General features: G+C 40.4%; 1 protein-coding gene across 2 annotated transcripts in view; it reads right to left on the reverse strand.

The window, feature by feature from the left end:
- Positions 1-21,556, reverse strand: part of CACNA2D3 (calcium voltage-gated channel auxiliary subunit alpha2delta 3) — a 2,559,454-nt gene that overhangs the window by 1,328,983 nt on the left and 1,208,915 nt on the right. For both annotated transcript variants that reach the window (XM_086939135.1, XM_086939136.1), the window contains exon 11: positions 15,508-15,621. In XM_086939135.1, the coding sequence (XP_086795261.1) occupies positions 15,508-15,621 (114 nt within the window). The remainder of the gene's footprint in view (positions 1-15,507; positions 15,622-21,556) is intronic.

The raw sequence follows: 21,556 nt of genomic DNA on the forward strand, positions 1-21,556 counted from the left end.
CAATCAAAACATGGTTTTGTCAGCCTCATCACACAGTGTTTTTATCTTGTTACCCAGAACTCCCCTCCCTCTCCCGAAGACATATAATTAACTTAACTTAGGTTGTATCACACAAAAGACTGCAGCTCTTCTGTTTTCTCACTTTTGTTCTCGAAAAAGCTATTAATAAAAAACACAACTCACATAATAACAATCACCCTTGAAGTACCCATTCACTTTCAGAAAAAAACGATTTAATAGCACCCAGACAATAGTGCTGTCAGGGTATTCAATTTGCTCTACCATAATGTTCAGATCTTGCTTTCTCAGCATGTTCTTAAACGTGAGGAAAAACTTTCAGTTGTGTACTGTGCTTTATTATCTGGTGAAGGAGAGAGCTGGAGGAAAACATACTTTAACTCCTTCCGTTCTGCACGGTGGCGCTGTGCTCATGACGAGCTGAGCTTGTCATGACGGCCACGGCGCTTATACGCGGGGCTAATTCCCCTGCTGTGCTGAGCGTTCCACGGAAACGGGCGAGGTCGTGACGAGCTCAGCTCGTCATGAGCACAGCGCCACCGTGCAGCATGACCAGCTGAGCTCGTCACGAGCACTGCGGGGCAGCACGCGTCCCGACTCCCCCGAGGACCGTGCGGGAATTAGCCCTGCGGCGAAGAGGTTAAAGATGCAAGATGTTTACAAATGTCTAGAGTACTTTTCCCAAACTGAATATTGGGCCAGATGTACAAAGCATTTTTTCAGTTGCAAACAGCCTGGGCAGTTTATGACTGGAATATTGTTTTTTCAAATGTATATAATTTGAAATGTGATTCAGTAACTTGTTAGCGAATTGCATTTTGCATTTGTGAATCCTTATTTGGAAGGGGTGTGTTTAGGGTGTCCCATTGACATTCCAGCTCGGCATATATGCATTACTGTTTCGCGACTGAATTCTGGTCACAAAACAAGGATACTTTAACACCAGTTTAAACCTGGTCGTAACCCATTCTCAAATGGGAAGGGGTCCCCATAGCACCACTTTCCCTTTGAGATGTAAAAAAACAAAAAAAAAATATCTGAAGCTTTTACTATGCCTTCTGCTTATCAGTGCAGGCCCATGCAGACAGCTAATTTCCATACTCAGCTGTGACTCTCACAAGTCACTGCCAGTATTGTGCCTGCTGTTCATACTCTTATAAAGATTAGATGGCACGTTCCTTGGGGAGAACTACAAAGGTAGGCCCCATTCATCAGAAAGGGACAGTGTATGACGAAGGGGGAAGTGGGGGGTCGGTCACTAGCAACCACTGCTGTGCTAAAATATAGCGCTCAGATCACTGATTGGAAAGGCATTATTACTAGGTATGCTGTTACGTACTGGGGTTTTAATTTTTACGATCAAAACATAGTTCTTAAGGAATCTTTGCTCAACCCTTGGCAGTAATGACATAAGCAGCAGGCTATTCCCAGAAAAGTGTTTAAGGTAAAACAGTACCAACAACTTCCAAGTAAAGAACAAAACAATAACATTCCCAGGTCAATTTAGAATAACGTAACAAGCAAAAAGACACCAAGATCATCAATAATGGATAAGGAAACTGGAGATATGATTTTTTTACATTTTTAAGCAGAAAACACCCAAAAAATTTGAAGCATCAATGAGAAACTGTTGTTCATGGTAGTTTGATAAGGTGATCTCAGACCGGCTGCAATGGAGTAGTGGTCAGATATACCAAGCGGGAGGCTCCAGTCAAAGTTCTTTACTCTCTGAAAAGGAAGTGAGAATGCTTCAGCAGGGGAAGTCCAAAGCTAAAAAGCCAGGACATGGTTTTCCTCCGACCCCTGCGATCTCACCACTAACCAGACCAACCTCGCCCCTCCCGGAGCCCGCGCCGCTGCAGCCTTGCGGTAATTCTGCGAGCCTTCTTCTATTTCTGAACTTAGTAGCCTGGACAGGAATGGCACAAACACTTCCTGCTTTTCCTGTTCTAGCTCTGCATTATTTGATCAATAAATAAGTGGTTTTCAGTGATATACCGCACAGACTCTGACACCAATGCCCTAACAACGGTGCCTCACCCTTACTCACTGGACTCCTCTGTATAGTTTTAAATTGCCGCTTGAATTCGCCTGTTTTCGAAACAGTGTGCAACTACTCTGCTCCCTCAGCCTCTCCCCTCAATTTACTGACAATCCAGAACTCTAGCTTCCTGATAGTGATTTACTAAGCCCCCTTAATGTAATTTCATTTTTATTATATTCTATCTATAACTTTAATTATGCTAACTCCATCACTTTTATTACTATTACTGAACCGTCTTTTACTATCCTGAGTGATGATGTTCCAACCCTAGTAGCTTTACTACTCTCACTATACCATGTCTTAATAATGACTGCGTCTGGCGTACTACCACTATAATTATGTTATCTCTATAAGTACTGTTACGCTTGTTGAACCTTCTTTGCACTTTTTGAATGTTATACTGAGTGTCAACTGTTATCTTGACATACTTTTAACTAATCTAGATGCTCTCTGGCTGTTCTCCAACTGCTACACACTCCTCCCCACACTTAGTAGTCCCTCCCACTCCCTCTCTACTCCCCTCTCTGCTCTGTCCTCTCAACTCCCCCCTCTCCCCCCACTACTACTTTTTTCTCTTCCGCCCCTCCCTATTATGTTTGGTAATATATTCATATTCTGTCATACCATCCTTGCTTCCCCCCAACACCTTCTTTTCTATATCTCCAACATCCGATAGACCCTTGGTTCCTTAACCCACCACACCTCCTCCTCCCCTCCTGCCCTAGCATCTCTCCCCCAACCTCCCATCTCTAACACCTTCTACCTATCACCTCTTCTGTCATACCCCCTCCCCTTTTTTCCTCCTATCTCTCCATCCCCCGACGGCCCATCATGCCCGCCCCTTCTACCGTCCCAACTCCCCCAGATCCCGCTCTCTCAAGACATGGTCTAAATTCATGGAATATGGTATACCCATTCAATCTGTCCAATCTGTCCAAACATGTCAAGAAAAACTTTAAGCATAAATTACTGACTCATCCCCCTGAAACTCTCATTGTTGACTCCTACCATAGCCTCACCTCCCCTATAAAAACTAACCTTATTTTCTACTCCAAACGCCCCTCTAAATGGAAGAGCATCTTCCTCAACTATCTCGCAATCAGTAAATCCGGCAATATCCCATATGGTTTCAAACTATTGACCTCCCCATCCCCAGCTTTTAGCGGAGTAATCGTCATTTTCAAATCCGGCAACATTCTCATTCGAGCATCTGAACACCACCTCAACACCTTCGACCACCTCTATAGTTCCCTGACTGACCTTCTATCCAAACCTACACTTACCCCCCTCCCTGCCAAACATCCCTCACCCACATTTCTATCCCACCAACCCAGAGCCCACACCCCCTAGACACCCTAATTGAGCATCCCTCCATCCAAATCCCCACCTTATATAACAATCTAGTACCCCAAACCCACCTCGCTACCGATGACCCCTCTACACCTCCCGTATCCCTCCCCGAACAACCACCCTATCCCCCACCGATGCCCACAACGCCTACCACAAACTACACTCACCGCACGCATGCAAAGGTAATTAATTCCAGGCGCCTTCACCCAATGCTTCCCACCGCTCCCACCACTTCACCTATACCTCCTCCACCGAATATCACTCGTCCCCCCCATCTGGACCCTAGCTCCCCCCTCCCCTCTCTCCAACATTTTCTCTCCCCTCGCCTTTCGACCTTCCTGCATGAGTGACCCCGCCACCTCTACGTCCGACCACACTAGCTCCCCTCTGACCCCTCCACACAGCATCTCCCCCCCTCCTGTTGTATATGAATTTAGGACCCTAGTGTAATTTTCCTGATTCATGCCCTTATATAGGTATAAATCACCTTGTCCTTATATAGGCATAGAAATCATAACAATATTTAGACATAGCTCATGCAGTCAAAATACGGCATGGCTACTTCCACTAGTACTGAAAATCCACAACGATTTCTTGGAAAACTCGGCTTCAGCAGTTAGGGACTTCCCCTTGCTTGAATATTGATTTATCTAAGAACTCATGGAGTTTTCAAAGAATTGAGACTATTTGATGATGTTATTATGTCCACCTTTACATCAAACTCAGCACCTTCAAGGTATAAATATGCCCACACTTGCCCAAGCAAACACACAGTGGTTTGGAGCAGTTCGACTATCTACTTGCCCGACGCATCCTGCTACAGCAAGTGCCGAAGGAAGCCAACCCTCCAGCAGACGCCCTGAGAGAGATGCTGTCTTTTCTCTAGCCAAGAAATCCAGCTTCAGTGTTTCCAAACTCCCCTTGCAGGGTGTTGGGAAATCGAGTCCTGAGACTGACCTCCTTCATTCTAAACCAAGGTACGGAGCTGATTAGACCCTACGAGAAATCTCGGATAGATTCTTGGCAAAAGAATACTTAACTTATGCTACATCATCCTTACTTCTTCCCTCGTACTAGATTTAGGTAAGGTACATCGGGATAGGCACATTTTAGAAGCAACAGTTGAGTACTTTTAGTCTTTATTTATTTATGTATGTATTTTATGGCTTAGAAACCTTACCATGCTTTTACAGTATTATTTTATAATACTCTTCTTGCTGTGCGCATTATTCTTTACAGCCAGTCTTACAATTGTAGCCATTCATTTCTCCTGCATGAGAAAGAAGTCTGTTCAATAAATACTTTTATTGAAAACACCCGTCTCTCTATTTTGCTGCACCTCTGGTAAAACGAAGCATACACGAATGACTGAGTTAAATATCGATCTATTGTTTCCACGACTCTGAAGATCAGTTTTATCTTGGGGAGATAAAGTTGTCATGTTTATGCGGTTGTCAGAAAAGAATCCCTTCTTGTGAATTCGAGAAAGTTTCTAGTGACCCCTGAGCTAGCTGGTACTCACAATTAAGTCTAATATATTCGATAGAGACCTAGTAGACACAAGTCCTACGTCATATCTATAGGATATATTATTCCAATGCGCAGAGCCGATTGGGAATATAGGAACTACACTACATCTTTCTGATAGACACATATATGCTGAGGGTTGACAAATGTTTTTTTAGAGGTTCTTAATTGATAATCATGTTAGTCTACACTTAGGGGCAGATGTTCAAACTTATTTTATGGTTGCAAGCCTTGAAATTCGGTAATGGCAGGTTTGTAACAAGCAAATGGGTTTTTCATATGCACTAAAACCATTCAGTGAATCAGTAACATTTTAACAAATCACTAAATGGGTTAATGGCTTAATAACAATTTACTTTTACAGTTGCAAAGTAAGTCAATGTCTAGGAACATAGGTTCCATTTAAGTTCTTTAGAACTTTATTGATAGGTCAAGTTTAGGTACAAAAAATAAGTCAGATGTTTATTTTTTTTAAATCTTATTACTATTAATATTATTGTTGTTATTATTCTTTTGCTACACTTTTCAAATACATGATACGTTTGTCAGTGAAAATATTAAACAAATGTATTTCCGTTTGTTGATAGAAAAGACTAAATATTAAGGTCCTAAGAGTAGTTTACCTTTTGAATTACATTCAGCTGAGAAACTTTACGGTAATTTAATTGTATTTTTTTACCAGTCTGCAAACACATTCTGAAACAATATTAATCATGCTCTATAATGTCTGTAGGGAAAGGTATACATGAACAATATATTTTCTTTACATCTACATTACTGATTTTACAGTAAGGATATTACACATTTTAATAAGAAAAGTTACTATGCAGTTTAGGTAATATGTTCATTTTCTACATCAACAGTTGCTGTCAGCTACAAAGCAGTACACAATTTGTCAACATATGTCTTCCATTCCAAGTGTGTTTTATTTTATTCAGCAGATTTGTGCTTGCTTGCTACTTAAAGAGAGCGGTAAAAATGTTAGAATCATTGCATTCAGTTGAGAACATCTTTTAACTGAAAATGTAAACAGGCTGCATACTGTATGTGACATAAGGAATTTCTATTTCTCCTTACATAACCTTTTCAGGTCACAGTGATCTGGTCATTATGAAAATGAAGAAAGCTTTCGAAATTTCCAGTCAGCATTGAGAAGTGCAGTCTTGCATTGGCGCTCAGTTATTCGTGAATTAGTCCATTTCACAGGACGTTAACTTATTTATTCGTTTGATGGGCTTTGAGCAGTAATACTTAATACTGCGAGCACAAAATGTTTCTCAGAAACAGGATGCAGTGAGCTACAGAGTAGAGTACTAATTCTTACAGAGCAATACTAAAGAAAACCGAGAAGATGGCACTGTCCAGCTTTTTTGCACTTACTGATGCTGAACAATTTGTATTGTATTGGATCAATTATGGGCTATTTAAAAAGTGTGATGAGGACCAGGAAACTTTTAAACATTTAAATAGATGTATTTGAAGTGTGCCGGCAGCGCTTATTGTGTAGCAGACTAATTCTGGTTAAATAGGGAATTATTGCACTTGCACTTTCATAAAGTTTGACAAATCGACTGTAATTATTATGTACAAATGAATTCTGTTTCCTTTATTGTGATGATGTATTTTTAAGTATGCTTTTATGATTTTAAATCTTAAAATCGAATAAAGCTTGTTTCTGATTCTGATTCTGATTCACTGCTCCTACTAAAGGTAGGTGCTACGTTGTATTTATTTAGTTATTTTATGTGTTTGTTTATGTGTTTAAGTGTATGTTGCAGGGACCTAAGTCACCTTGGTCCCTTCAAATAAGATCGATCACACAAGGGTACAAATAAATATATTCTACACTTGAAAATCAATTATGTTGAGCATGCATTAAAATATCATAATCTTCTGATCGATGCCATTTTAGATTATGTAAGCTTTGGATTTTATTGACAATTTTGTCAGGTAGTCTAAGATAGAAGGCATTGCTTTGATACAGGTAAAATAGTACACACAGACCCGGTTACGGAGAAATGCATAGAAAGGGGTAAATCGCAGTAATTTGTGTAGTAATATATGCTTCAGGAAAATCGTGAACTTTAAAAGCAAGGTTTTGATTAAATAAAATGCCCAAGTTGTATAGTGAGGTGGCGTGTACAGGCCCTAGACCTAGAAGACTGGCCAAACAAGTGGATGACCAACAAGTAATTTCTGAACACTTTAATTCTATTTTACAGCAAATACATTGTCTACTATTTAGTACTGAGTGGTCAGAAAGAGTTATCTGATGTTTGATGAAGTCTCACTAAGCATGAGCGTGAAATTCGTTACGCTCGCGGATTTTGCGGATTTTCGGGAAATCCGCAATCCGCGAATTTTGCGGATTTCCCGCAAAATCCGCAAAAACAAATCCGCGAACGTAACGGGTTCAAAAGTTGAACCCACACTCATTTAACTATTTTACAATGGCGCCAGCAAGCTGCCAGCGCCGTTGTAAAATAGTTACAAAGTTAGCTTGCACAGAAACCACTAGATAAAACGAAGCAGGTGCTTCCTGTGCAAGCTAACTTTGTAACTATTTTACAACGGCGCTGGCAGCTTGCTGGCGCCATTGTAAAATAGTTAAAGGGCAGCACAGCCTTACAGGTCACTCAAGGGACCCCTGCGCCCTTCAGGGCGATTGCATAGTAGCACACACATGGTCGCTCGAACTAGTTAATGCTCAAATTCAGTGACTCATTCATTAGCCCAAAAACAATCATGTGCCTCTTCCCAAATGTACTGCGGAAAATCAGCTGTGATGCTGGATAGAGGCCTTTGCATCCTTGACTTTCACGAGCGCAATACCCGTGCTGTTCCTGTGACCAGGAGCTTCTTTTTCTTCATCTGCTGAACCGATCTTTCTCTGACCTTTTATACATACAAGAGGCATGTGAACTCGCATGGAAGCACCCCCCCCACCACAAAATCCGCAAATCATGGTCGCTCGAACTAGTTAATGCTCAAATTCAGTGACTCATTCATTAGCCCAAAAACAATCATGAGCGTCTTCGAGGCTGGACAGGTGTGCCTCTTCCCAAATCTACCGTGGAAAATCAGCTGTGATGCTGGGTAGAGGCCTTTGCATCCTTGACTTTCATGAGCGCAATCCCCGTGCTGTTCCTGTGACCAGGAGCTTCTTTCTCTTCGTGTTCGCATGGGTTGCTGCAAGTTCGCACGCGTTTTGTACAATTTCGCAATTTGCGAAATTGTACAAAACCCTCGCGAACTTGCAGAAACCCGTGCGAACATAAAAAAAAATCCGCAAATTCCCGAGAATTCGCGGATTTTGCGGATTGCGAGTTCGCAAATTCGCAAAATCCACGAACGCGAGATCCGCAAAATTCGCCCATGCTTAAGTCTCACTAATAATTGAATTTTGTCAATATTGGAAGAGGTGTGGAAGCTAAAGGCTATGTTAACCCCCACAACAGCTAAACATACTGATGAAATAATATTGAGGTAGTGGCAGAGAACCTGGGCACCAGCACTTCAGACTCACTTCCACCAAATTAAAAAGGGGCAGGGAAACCACATAAGTCCACATGCCAAGAAGAAATTAAACCATTCCAGAGCTGATCCTTTCTACTCTGCTGCTTTGAAATTAATGATCACTGTTGTATTGGTGGGTGTGTCAAGTACAGTAGGAAGGTCTCTTTCCTCATCTCTTTAATGATTCACAGTTTACCCAAAACCTGCATTACTGCTGTCATTGTGATGTGGACAGTTAAAAAAATAGGACGAGACTACTCCAGTAGTGCAGTAGAATTGACACACTTTGGGCTCGATTAAGAGCCTTGCGTACCTTGGACTGCCAGACTCCTTGGGGCGTGGCATTGGAGGCCGCCCGCCTGCCCTATTATGAGACGGTCAGACCACCACAGCTCCCCATAGCCGCCAGGGAAATGCCGATCCTTAGTGAAGTTGCACTGGTGTGAAACATCTATATGCTTGAGTGGACCGCTGCAGTCCCACCAAACATATTAGAAGTTTCCTCTCCAACAGGGTTTTGCTGGCAGTTCCTCCTTAATGGAAACCCTGGCAGAGTTGAAACACAGCGTTCCTCTGTGCTATGTGGATGCATGTGCCCCCTGTGTGCATGCAAACAAGTTCCTGCACGGCATGGACTTTAGAGTCCATGCCATGCAGAAACAGTTTTTGGTGTTCCTGCTAGGTTTCAAATTCCTATCCCTGCAACACACTCTTTTCATGCTATATTAGGTTAGCAATGTGTGGCTAAATAGATGCCATTTGTATTTATATTATGCAACCCACTGAGTTATTCCCATAATGTGCAGGCTTCAGTTAGCAAGTGTGACTCCATTTTGCATTTTGTAATCCCTATTAGGCTTCTTAGACTGTGCTTGAGATAGTCCTCATTACTTGTATTGCTAGTCTCAGCAGAACACAGTATTTTGTTATTTTCTCTTTTGTTCAAGGCTGTTTTATTGACTTACTAATGAATAGGCCATTCTGCCCTAGCATACCTATCTGAATGTGTAGTTTCTGCTCCCACGCTAGAAGAATCTGAGACCCAGCACGTGGCCTTGGATCCCTGATAACATGTACCCATCTGGCAGGTGTTAACTCATCCTACTTTGCCTCTTTGTTCATGTTAGGTCCAGGTCGGTAGTTTTACATTGTGGGCGTGGTTGGAGGCTTCTTCGGAAGAAATATTACTCACTGTCGACTGTTGGGGAGTCAGTCCCTCGCAGACAACTTAGGGTGCAGGTCATGATGGACTCCTCTGCAGAGTATTGCTTATAAACATGTAAGTTTGTATTCTCTACTGTCTGACCGACTCTTCATTCTTGGGAAGGCATAGCAGGTGGTTATAAGTTACCCGAGTGGCCCTAAAGGGCCACTTCCTTCATTCCCATTGTGGTGCCTGTTTTTAGAGGCAGCGTTGGGGGAACGCCCCAAAATAACCCAGACAGGAGGAAGCTCCTAATATGGTAGATGGTCCTACCACAGCCTTGGCAGTGCGGCGGACCCGGTGGCACACTGCCAAAATCGTAATTGGGCCCTAAGACAGTCTCTTCTGCAGGCACTTTATATCGCCTTACAGATGGCTGGTGAGGAGGGTTGTGTGCAATAGTTCTTTAAGGCCAGATGGATTCAGGCCAGATTTTTCAGCAAATGAGTGGTGGATCCAAGTGCTAGAGGTCAGATGAGCAATCTAATATCCAGGACATTATTAGAAGTAAGGCCGATGGACAGTTGTCATCCGCTGAACCGGATTTAAACACTTTCAGTGTCCTGCATGCCTCATCTGTTGAGATCAATCATAAGTTAGAGACTCCTTTGTCCTACTTTGAACAGAGCTGGGAATCAGTGAATGGGCTTAGAGTGGTAGCCTGGCAACTATCATCTTAAATAAAAGTGATTTCTAAAACAAAAAAAGAGGCCAGCTCTTCTTAGAGGTCCTCTAACTAGTGTAAATTCCAAAACACAGCTTGCATGGTGAAATTAATGGTTCCACAATGAAAATAATCTCGTAATGAATTATTAGGTACCTAAAATAGGTGGTGATAGATTAAGCTTTAGATTCCTGTAGGATGGTCTTATACAGCTAGAAGCAGGATTTATAAACCTACTGATCAGACAGCTAACGACTTGCTGTCTGCCTGACACTGAATTACAGAGCACACAACTCAGTAGAAAAACACTTATTAAAGTATGTGCTGGACATATAAGTTGAAGGGCGTAAGGGGAGGGGGTTTTGGTGGAAATGGCCTATGTCAAGATGTAAGTCAATAACTCTTTATTCGCTCAATATAGACCATAAAAGCACATGAGAACACCCAAATATACCCTAAGTTAAAAATCAATACAAATTACTCCTGTGCATAGAAACGTTAGTTAGCATGAATATACAAACATAAATTTAAAACACAAACATGACGCAGAATAAAATCAAATTCATATTTATTAGCATATATACTAACATATCATGTTAATATGTGCAAATCGCAAGCTAAAACACGTCTAAACAAATGGTGGTTTCAATTATCAATGTAGGGGGTTCATCCTAGCAAACACCTTACAACATAAACCTCAGTTTTGGGTCTGCTATGTAAGCAGCAAATGTTCGGCCCACCTAACAACCATCAAACTAATAGCATAAATTAAAAATCTCAACTATGAGACCTCTAAAAGAAATTGCAATGTAGCAGTGGGATGTAAGATACAACAAACATTTGTTTCAAGAAGTCATAAAATAGACACCGTTGCTCTCTATTACAAATTAAGGACAGCATCTTGAAGATCAAGCATGGTATGCCCATCACCAAAGAAGCACCATTTTGTAAAACAACCTCTGCTTAACCCGTTTACCGCGGTGAACATTCCGCCACGGTGCGGGCATTCTAAAGGGTTGGAGGGGCTGCGTCGGCCAACGATCGTGCGCAGCACCAGGGAGGGAGTGCTCATGTAGGCCGTTGACCAATGCAAGCACGGGTTAAAAGGGACTGGACCAGACAGTGCCACATACAACTTACATTTTCACAATCATTGTTTCTAAAATACACATTTGTTACAAACCATTTCATTCCATCTTTATTGCATGCCAATGTCACTAAACTGAGTTGTCTCAATAGTTGATTTTGGATCTCAAACACATTTAGTGTCAATCCTTCTCTGTGAGCCTAAGATGTTTTTCAGAAAGAGCTGTACTACATAAATTGGGAATTGGCTGGCCACATTTCTAAAGGGTAATCAATATGTGTGCACAACATGAATATATTTTCAGATGAGTTCCATGTACATCCACATTTGCACGCCATGGTAGTCAAGAGTGATATTGGTCCCAGTTCATCAAAAGTGTATCATTATGAATTGGAAAATCTTGGGAGAATCCAGCAACTTGTGGGGCTGCTGCCTGTTCATTATAATACCTGTAGCCTGCACACAGGTTGGAAGCTGTCGTAGGATGACAGTTTACCCTTTACGAGTAGTTACTGCTGCAGTAGTGACCACCTAAGCGTGGTGCATTCCACTTCCAGTCACAACGAGTGGACAACATTCCATGTTGTCTCCTTTTGCTTGCAATTCATATGGGTGCAGAATGTGTGTACTGCGATTAGTGACAGTAAATGCAATCCACAACGCATTTTTTGTGCACTGCAAATTAGAAATGAGCGTTTACGAATTCTAGCTCAGGTGTCTTTGTGAATGCAATGTCTTTTGTGGATCTGTGTACAGAAAATGACAACCTTTATGCCACTAAATTAGGCCCTAGGCATTTGGCCTGCATTTAGGGTTCTATGCAAATATATTACGATGCCCCCTCCATCGTAACACCTCTATATTATCCAGTCCATCCATGTAGGGCAATTTATCAATAATGAGCCTCTTAGTGATCTACCTTAATATAACCTGATTTGCAAAGTATGCTCTTGTGTTAAGACAACTACTGTCTAAAATAATGGACACCATTTTTCATGATGAAAAGAGCATCCACTCTAATCTTTTATAGCATTACATATATTGTCCTTGACGTGCTCAATTTTTTTGCCGCATGTTCGTCAATAAAAAGCGCAAAGTCAAAGTGGCAAAACTCTGATTGAAACCTGCAGCTATTTTTAATAAATATGTGCTGCTAGCAACAATGCATATGACAATCCAAGGGTAGATGATGTAGCATTATTGCAAACCATTTTCCCTGTCTCCATTTTCAGAAGTGATTTACTGTTTACCTGAAGCAAATATCAACCTCAAAATAATATATGTAGTTTATCAAAGCAGTATAACAAATATTTAGGTTTTAATGCACAGTTAAAATGCAAACAAAAATCCAACATGTATCAGCAAAAGAAGATATAAAGAATGTAAAGATAAAAAGTGAAAATTATTATCCTATATTTATGACTCAGTGTTCAATGAGCTAATGCAATTTAGCTCTCAAAGAAGCAAAGTGTCCCCTCTAAAGTCTTATCACATTTTATCCTATTAAGGTAACAAGGCTTCTTGGTCAAAGGAGTATGATACATGCTTTGAAAACAAAAGACACATCGGCAAGCAACCAATATGCTACCAGATTTTAGTTGTTGGTATTGCTAACACTTTTCTTTCAGTCTGTTAAAGCTGCTCCAGTGCAAAGGCATGAAGTTTATAAAAAAGCATAATTCAACTTATCGAAATATATTTGCCATAGGTAGGAATTTGCAAGAAAAAAAACATTTGACCTCAAATGGTGTCTTACATAAAGCTGTTGCTAGAAAATTGTCTTTCAACGCCACTTTAAAATTTAGAAAACTTAGGGGCATCACAGCATTCTGGCTAGTTAGAAAATCAATGCCAGAATTTAAGAGTTCTGTATAGCTCTGACCAGACCCGAAGGTATCGGAGCGCTTTACAACATTTATCATAATGCCATTGAACACAAAGTATTTCAGTAAACAGCATTGTCAACTGTCGAATATTTTTAGGGTGGGCGGGACAAGGACAGTGCCCAAAAGGCAGGTGATGTAGATGCCTTCCTATCGAAGCTTCTATATTCTGTGCTGGGCAATATTTCTGTGACAGAGGAACTCTGTCTCTTTAGGCGGCAGCTATCTATTTGGATGGGTACAGTTGAGGAAAAGGTCTTTGAGCTGATTTACGAAGTTTATGAAGGAGGGGTTAGTCCTGATGTGGACTGGGATGGAGTACCACATTTTTGGCGCATTTTCAGAGGAGCGTGCTAAGGTTTTTTGTTTGTGAGTTTTCGGGGGAATGAGAAGTAGAGTGTTAGTACTCCTGAGATTCCTTGTCTGGCCTGCCTTATTAAGTTTGGAAGCCAAGTATGCAGGTTTACCAGTGTGAAAAGCGTTATGTGTGAGACAAGCAGCTTTGAAGTTGGAACGCATTTCAATTGGGAGCCATTTTAGCTCTCTAAGAGCGGGAGAGTTCTGGTCGTATTTTTTTACTCCGGTGATCATCCTGGCAGCTGCATTTAGAGACGATCTGAGGAGAGCTAAGTGAGATTTTGCTGTTCCTTTGAGGATTGCATTCCCGTAGTCCAATCTGGACAGAACCGGGGATTGTGTGGCATGTTTGAGGTCATTGGGAGGGATGAAGGTTTTTTTTGTTGAGTAGTTTTTGGTTGAAGAATGTGCTCTTTGCAGTGTTCTTGAGATGTTTGACCATGTTTAGGTTTGGGTCCAGAAGGATTCCAAAAGATTTTACCGAGTCGGCTAAGGCAAGATTGCAGTTAAGAGCATCAAAGGATTTTAGCCTTTCTGTGACTTGGGGGGGTCTGCTCTTTGTTGGAAATGAGGAGGATTTCCATCTTGTCATGGTTGAGTTTTAGGTGATTGTGGGATAGCCAGTGGTGGACTTCTCTTAGAGTGTCATTTAGTCTCTGTATGTCTCCGATTGAGGACGTTTCTAGGTAGATCTGGGAATCGGCTGCATAGAGGTGGAAGGGGATGTTGGCTTTTATGAGTATGGTGGTGAGGGGCTCCATGTAGATGTTGAACAGTGATGGGGAGAACTGATCCTTGAAGGACACCCCTAGCTATGGGGATTAGGTCAGATGTGACGTTTTTAATTTTTATTCATTGGGAGCGGTTCTGAAGGAAGGAGGTAAACCATTGTAGGACCACCTTGTCTGCTCCAATCCTTTCTCAGAGTATATTAATGAGCAATTTGTAGTTGACCATGTCGAAGGCTGCCCATAGGTCAAGGAGTATGAGTAGGCAGCATTTCTGCATCAAGTGATTTTTAAGACATCCTCTACGACATTCAGGATTGCTGTCTCTGTGCTGCATCTGATTGTTGAATATCTAGAAGGTTATTTCTGTCAATGTGTTGGTTAAGTTGGAGGAGAAAACATCGCTCCAGGATTTTGTATATGAATGGGAGATTGAAGACGGGTCTGGTTACTGTGATTGTTTGGGTCAGAGCCTGTTTCTTTTAGTAATGGTGTGACTTGGCCGATTTTAAGACAGTCTCGCATGACTCCGGTTCTCAGGGAGCTATTTATAATCATGGTCCAAAGTGGGGCTATAGGAAGGTTGAGCTTTTTAGCCAGTTGGGCAGGAATGGGGTCTGTTATGTGTGAGGAGGGTTTGGATCTGATAATCATTTCAACAATTTCTGCTTCGGTGATCGGGTTGAAAGACTTCCAGCTGTTAGGAGAGTGCATGGGGGCGTTATTGCCTTATTTTCAGAAGGAATGAACAAATCAGGAAAAAAAGATGACAAACTGTTTTTTAATTAAAAATGTTCTTCATCCACACTCCCATCAATTATGCCTTCCCAACCCTGAAGCAGTAAATGAAAATTTACAAAGTGGTGCAAAACCCTCCTGCAACAACATGTGAAATTCAAATAAAATACAATACTATTCATACAAATGTTACATCTATTGGTGTTTGGAATAATCAACTACTCAATATCATTAAGTATAGACGATATACCTACGTATATCAAAGAGGCCAAAGGCAACTGCATCCAATGCAGAATTTCCTAAGCTGATTCACCTTAGTCTTAAAGAATTGGGCTGATCTCAAAGCTCTTACAAAATGATAATTAAGGACTTCAATTTAAGGTGCACTTACCTTTCTGTCTGGCCAGTTGAATTTTTCAAATATTGTATCATAAGTGTCCACAGCACCATCCGTAATCAACATGATGGCTTGACTGCAAATACTCCCTTCACCTGTATGATTGAACTGTGAAAGGAAAATAGAGCAAGACATTCATTCCTTTGAATAGAATGCCACTGAAATGAAAAGCTTGAAAGTCAACCACATTCTTAGATATAAAAGTGTGCTCTAGAGGCCATTTACAAGGTTATTACAGCTGAAATAATTCAACAGAGCAACACTTAGAACCAGGCAGTTGAAAATGCAAAGAAAGGGCTTGGATCTATATCTCAGGGATTGTGGCACAGAGGGACTTTGTTTCAGATGACAGGGCAGTGGACCACAATAAGTGACTTTTGGTATAGAGTCTGTCAATCTAATTTAATGGGAACAAAGCTATTTGGAATTTTTGAAAGATGATCCACCATCAAGAAATTGCATGAAAGTTTTGTAACATATTATCAATGATTACCCCAGAGACATTATCAGGGTGTGGAGAAGCCCAGAGGTCCCAATATTTGGACCATGGTGCGCTATCTCTGATTGAGGTAGGTAGGAGACGCCACAAGTATCATGAACAATTTGACAGCCATTGAAGGACTATAAGTATTTAAAATTGAGGACAGAGGTCTGATGCATGTGAATGGGGTTGAAAAGAAATTGGGAGCAAAATGTAAGAGCAGCCCTTAGGAGAAATTAATAATAAGGGGTCCCTTGCTCACCCGATGAACAGCTGCTCAATGAGAATGAGCATTGTGGCCATTGATTGTAATGGTGCCATATGTACTCTACCATGTTTGATTATGTATTATTGGATGAAAAACACTTTGCTGAGAAAGATAAATACGGACAGTAAAAAAATTTAAATAAACTTAACAAAATTCATAAATTATATTATAACATTGAAATAGAACCAGTAGTGTGAAAGACTGATAAATTGAAAAATGCTAAAATGATTCATAAACAAAACATTGCATTAAGTGACATGTCAAGAGTCCCAAATCAACAAAAACATTGAAAAATAAATAGCAAACCAAGCATTCCCATGCACATGTCATGTTAAGAGTAAATGGTTTGAATCCGAGTGAAAATTTTCTTTAAAACCCTCTGCATTTCAATTAATCTGCACATTTCAAGACTACGGGAAAACATAAAGGGTGGTTATCAATGTAATATTTTATTCGTACAAAAATGCATAAAAAATTACATGTAATAAAACAATCATTCGCAAATTGATAACTTGAAATGTGAAACATAAACATTATCTTAAAATACATAAACTCTCCTATTTCGTACTGAAATACATTATCAGACAACTCAGCCACCTTATGTCAACAACAGAAACCAGGATAGAAATGCAGAGTAGAACTACTTACAACATGAACAGATAAAGGTTTTGAGTCTGTGCCATAACCTCACTTAAACGGGATTTGTCCATTCATACACAATAAATATGCATTCACAAAAAATAAGATTAAGTTGAAGTTATGGTTAGCTTCAACATGCCAGATATTTCAAACTTTTTAACCTTTTTGAGTCCCCTAAAATGTTTTGTAATATGCCTTCACATATCCGTGAATTTTTCGCAGTTTGTTAAAAAGAAATCTTTAGATCAAATGAGAAATATCAAGAATGCAGATTGTCAGCATTCCAAAGAACTTCAAGAGTAAGAGAGAATTATTGTAATTCTTTGATATTCACAGAACTATAAAAAATATTCAAGAAATATTCAAGAAGGCAATTTAGAAAAGTGTCTAAGAATTAAATATTCTGGTAAGTTCTATATCATTTTGTATTTTTTCCATTGGCATGATATGGTATTGGTTTCAAAGACTATTGTGGAAAATTAAGAACGTGTGAGTTTTCTCTTGTTAATAATTCAGCTACATAATTTGTCTTATAAACCTGAGTAGTGTGTTTGAGGAGGGAGTAATGGAGTAGATTGGATTTAGATAGAAGGATTCTAGCTTTTCCACATTTTCCAAGAAGATTTCAGGTATTCTGGATTGGCTTTCACCTATCACTTTTAGAATCAATCATTTTTATTGTGTGGTAGTGGGGTTGTGAATACACAGCTTAGCTGCCTACATCAGGGTGCCGGCAGAGCACAAAATGCTTAGAAATACACAGCGTTCAGATCGCAATGGCATTGCTTGCAGCGTGTCAGGTGCTCTTAGTGCAATGGAGGTCCTCGACAGTACCTGAGCCACGGGACTGGATACACCGGCTCTGGCAACCTTTAGCCATGGAACGCCTATCGCTCAGCGTAGAGGGGAAAGGCAAAAAAATCCACGAAGTTATGGTCCCCTTACTTGCAGATTCTTACCAAAGATATGAAACAAGTATTGTGCCCAAAATATTCATCTATCACTTTTAGAGTCTCAAAGTTTTCGTAAATTGCGCAATAAAAAAATTCAATTCATCAAGAATTTGCAGAGATCACAAGTGACATCACTAATGTTTTAAAAAAGAAAAATGTGAAATGTGTTTTTTGCTGGAAATATCAAGCTGAAGATCTTCCATGATACTCAAACAGATGTTTACTTCAGCACCAATTTTGTGTCATTATGATACTTCAAAGAAGTTAAATGTGTAAAAATGCGTCTCTGAAACAGCCCTTTTTACAGGAGCAAGAGGATGGTGCTCAAGACCAAAATGTATTTTTCAACCAAATATTTAGTCAGAGTCTCATGGAACTACTCAGTACTAAAAAGAACATTTTAGCCATGAAGAAGAAATATACTGACTGGAAATATCTTTTGATAGACAATTTGAAATCCTAACTGTCACATAAAATGTTTTGTGCTTTCAATGCAGGAATAAAATAACCATCATGCTAGATTAATATATTTCTTTGCACTGCATGATGTGTTGGTGGATACTCTATCCAAATTCTATTCTGAGTCATAATAACGTACTTATGACCAGTGTGAAATTCCTTTTCAACTTGTTTGTGTAATAGTAATGTCTGTCTTAGACAAAGCCAAGATGGCTCAAAAACAGATGGACCCAAATGAATTAGAAGACCTTCACCCAATGACACCTCTGTCGCTCACCAAAATGAACTGTATTTCATCCAGCAATATTTTTGTGTTTCAATTAAGGAACTACAGTTTGGTGTTATGTGGAAGCAATTCTCGAATCATGTCAGGCTATAGAGTTGTTCAGACTTTTTCAAATGTATTATTTTAGTAGCCATCTGTTCATTCTGATGTCAAAGAATGTGTTGTTGCATGAACTATTTGTGCACTGCATAAATCATTACATTCTTAGACTTGCAGATGTATGCGGCTGCAGTAGTTAATAGTATCTCCTCAAACTTGACATATCATCTCTTCAGTAGTATCCTAGGTGATACTGATTATAAAACAAACTCAAGGAGATGATAGACAAAGTAATGAAACTTTTCAAACACTCACCCCTAGTCACAGATCTGGGTTGAATCCATCATCCTTCTTTAGCTCACTTTGCCACCCCAGTTCAGACACAGCTATGTGCAAATCAGTCTTGACCCTGTGCCTCATGGGAACAGTCCAGCCCGAACTGCCAAGCCATGTTTTCCCTGGACCGGACACAAGCATCCTGGGACCGGTTTCAGGCTAACAGCCCTCTTCAGCCAGGTTAGCTTGAATCCAGTGGCAAAGTGAGCAAGGGACCCACGTCAATATTAGTTATCAGTGCTTTTTTGTATCTTGGTTGAGCGGAAACAACTTAGTAATTTTTACACCCATTTATGCAAAATGATAGGTCTTGCTAAAGGATATGATTTTATGTTTTAGGTACATAGTATCATTTTTAATTATCAGTCAATTAACAAACTACTACTACTGGTACTACTTGTTACTTGAATTAGGTATGGAAACAGATATAACTTGTTACTGAAAGAGTAGACCATTCTAATTTCAAAATGAAGGAACATGCTAAGAAGCAGTGCAGTCCCAGAGGTTACAGCATCATTTATGGCACTCAGCACCAAAGATGCATCGCAAGTCCTCTTCACTCTGAAAATTATCTGACCTGTGCCTTCATTAATGCCTTTGCGATGCCAATGTTGTTAAGGGATGGAGGTTGACCAACCAATGGTAAAGCATACACAATTCAATTTAGAAGCAGGTGCATGGAAATCCGAAAAACACCTTGTGTCTGTAAGTTAACCTCATCAGTGCGGTGCCGATTTACCCCCGGTGCTGGGCCCTAATGTAAATGGGTGTGGTCATGACGGAACGGTTCCGTCATGAGCACAGCGCGACCGATGCTCATGACGGAACCGTTCCGTCATGAGCATCGAAGGGTTAAATGCTGGAATAAATGCAGCTTTCAACAATGTTCAGAATGTTCTGAATATTCAGAAACAATAACGTTGATGAAATGGAATAGGTTTAAACTGAAAAACTCTTAGCTCAAAATATTGATTTGTGCCTGCATTCTCATTTGATCACTGCACCATGATGGCCACAATGCACTAACATGGGGAAACTTGAATCCCCGTCCCCTCCTAATGGGACAAAGCTATTCCAGCATGCCAGCAATGTTTACTTTGCAGTGTGGTAGAGGTTCTGCTTTTTTTATGTCTCTGTATAAAAGACAACAACAACAGTTGATGTGGCATTCCTATTGCCTGGGCATGTGCATCCCATTGGGTTGCGTGTTTTGACCCACCAACTCCCAAACCTTTATAACTAACTGTTAGATATGAGAGGTGAGGCTTTCGAGGGGGGGGGGGGGGTTCAAGTCAAGAAGTGCCTAAGAGCCACCTCTGCCTCTCCTCCCATCAAAGTTATCTCCCACCAAGAAGAAAGGTGTTTTTAGCACCAGTAATAGACATTTGCTTTGCAAATCCTCTAAAGATGAGCTGGAAAACCACCCATTTCAGGGGTTTATGGCTCGCCTAGGATACACAGTGTGATGTCAGCTCTTCAGTGGGAGACAGTGGGATGAGTTTGTATATAGTGTGACAAGTTGTTGCATCATGTGAGTGGACAGGTCCGCATCTTTGTGAGTACCTTTATGGAGAACATACAGTTGATTGATGAACACTCACAAGACTGGGGTGGCCAGTGAAGTGCAGAAGTGTCTTTTTCAAGACTGCTATTAAATACAGTTTCAGGTTTGCACCCGCTTCGCATGTCAACACTATCACATTTCTCGCTCCTGGATCAGCTTGCCATACCTGTGAAGCGAGCAAGAAGTCCGAAATGGCAGAAATATGGGACACAAATCTTCGTAATCCATGGTATGTCGATTGACACCTTTTATGGGGCTAGTTAATGTTTCCAGCACTGGGTGCTTGTGACTCTGCCTTTCAAGTTACACGGTGTATTGATTAAAATATATTTGTACAGTACATCTTATATGAGTACTTTTAATAATAACTCTGTAACAAATATTTATTAGTCAATAAATCAGCTCTTTGTTAGTTAGTTATGGTGAGAAATTAAAAATGCATTATGATTTACTAAGCATTTTAAATCTTACGTGGAACATCCCTCCCATTACATACAAATATTTTCTAGAATGTCTTGCCCACAATGGCCAGGCTCTCATCCATTGTGGTGAGGTAGAAAGACACATAGGAAGAGTTATGAGTGTGTTGGTGTATAGGATGCCTCAGTGGATTTTACTCAGCAGATGGTAATGCTGTCTGTTGATGGTTACTAATAAGCATAAGATAATTTACTTGAAGTCAGTGTTGGCTTCTTTTAGTTGTGGCTCGTGAAGTTCCAAAGTGGTGGAGTGTCAGATGAAACCATGAATGTGCCTAGCAGAGCGAGGGCAGTGAGGGAACACAATTGACCCTAACGGCTTAGGAAAGGATATAACTGCATGTTCTATTAAGGTACACGCATTCTTTCATTGATAGGATTTTTCCTCACATTTTAACTGCTAAACTCGCAAACCTTTTCCCAAAAAGTCTAGCTGGAGACAGATAGCAGTTTAAACAATGGTTAACCATGGTAAATCAAAACTCCAACTGCAACTGTAACTTAGGACCATATGTATCATTATAGGAAATATCGATTAG

Source organism: Lissotriton vulgaris, chromosome 9 (genome assembly GCF_964263255.1).
Source record: "Lissotriton vulgaris chromosome 9, aLisVul1.2, whole genome shotgun sequence".
NCBI classification, from domain to species: Eukaryota; Metazoa; Chordata; class Amphibia; order Caudata; family Salamandridae; genus Lissotriton; species Lissotriton vulgaris.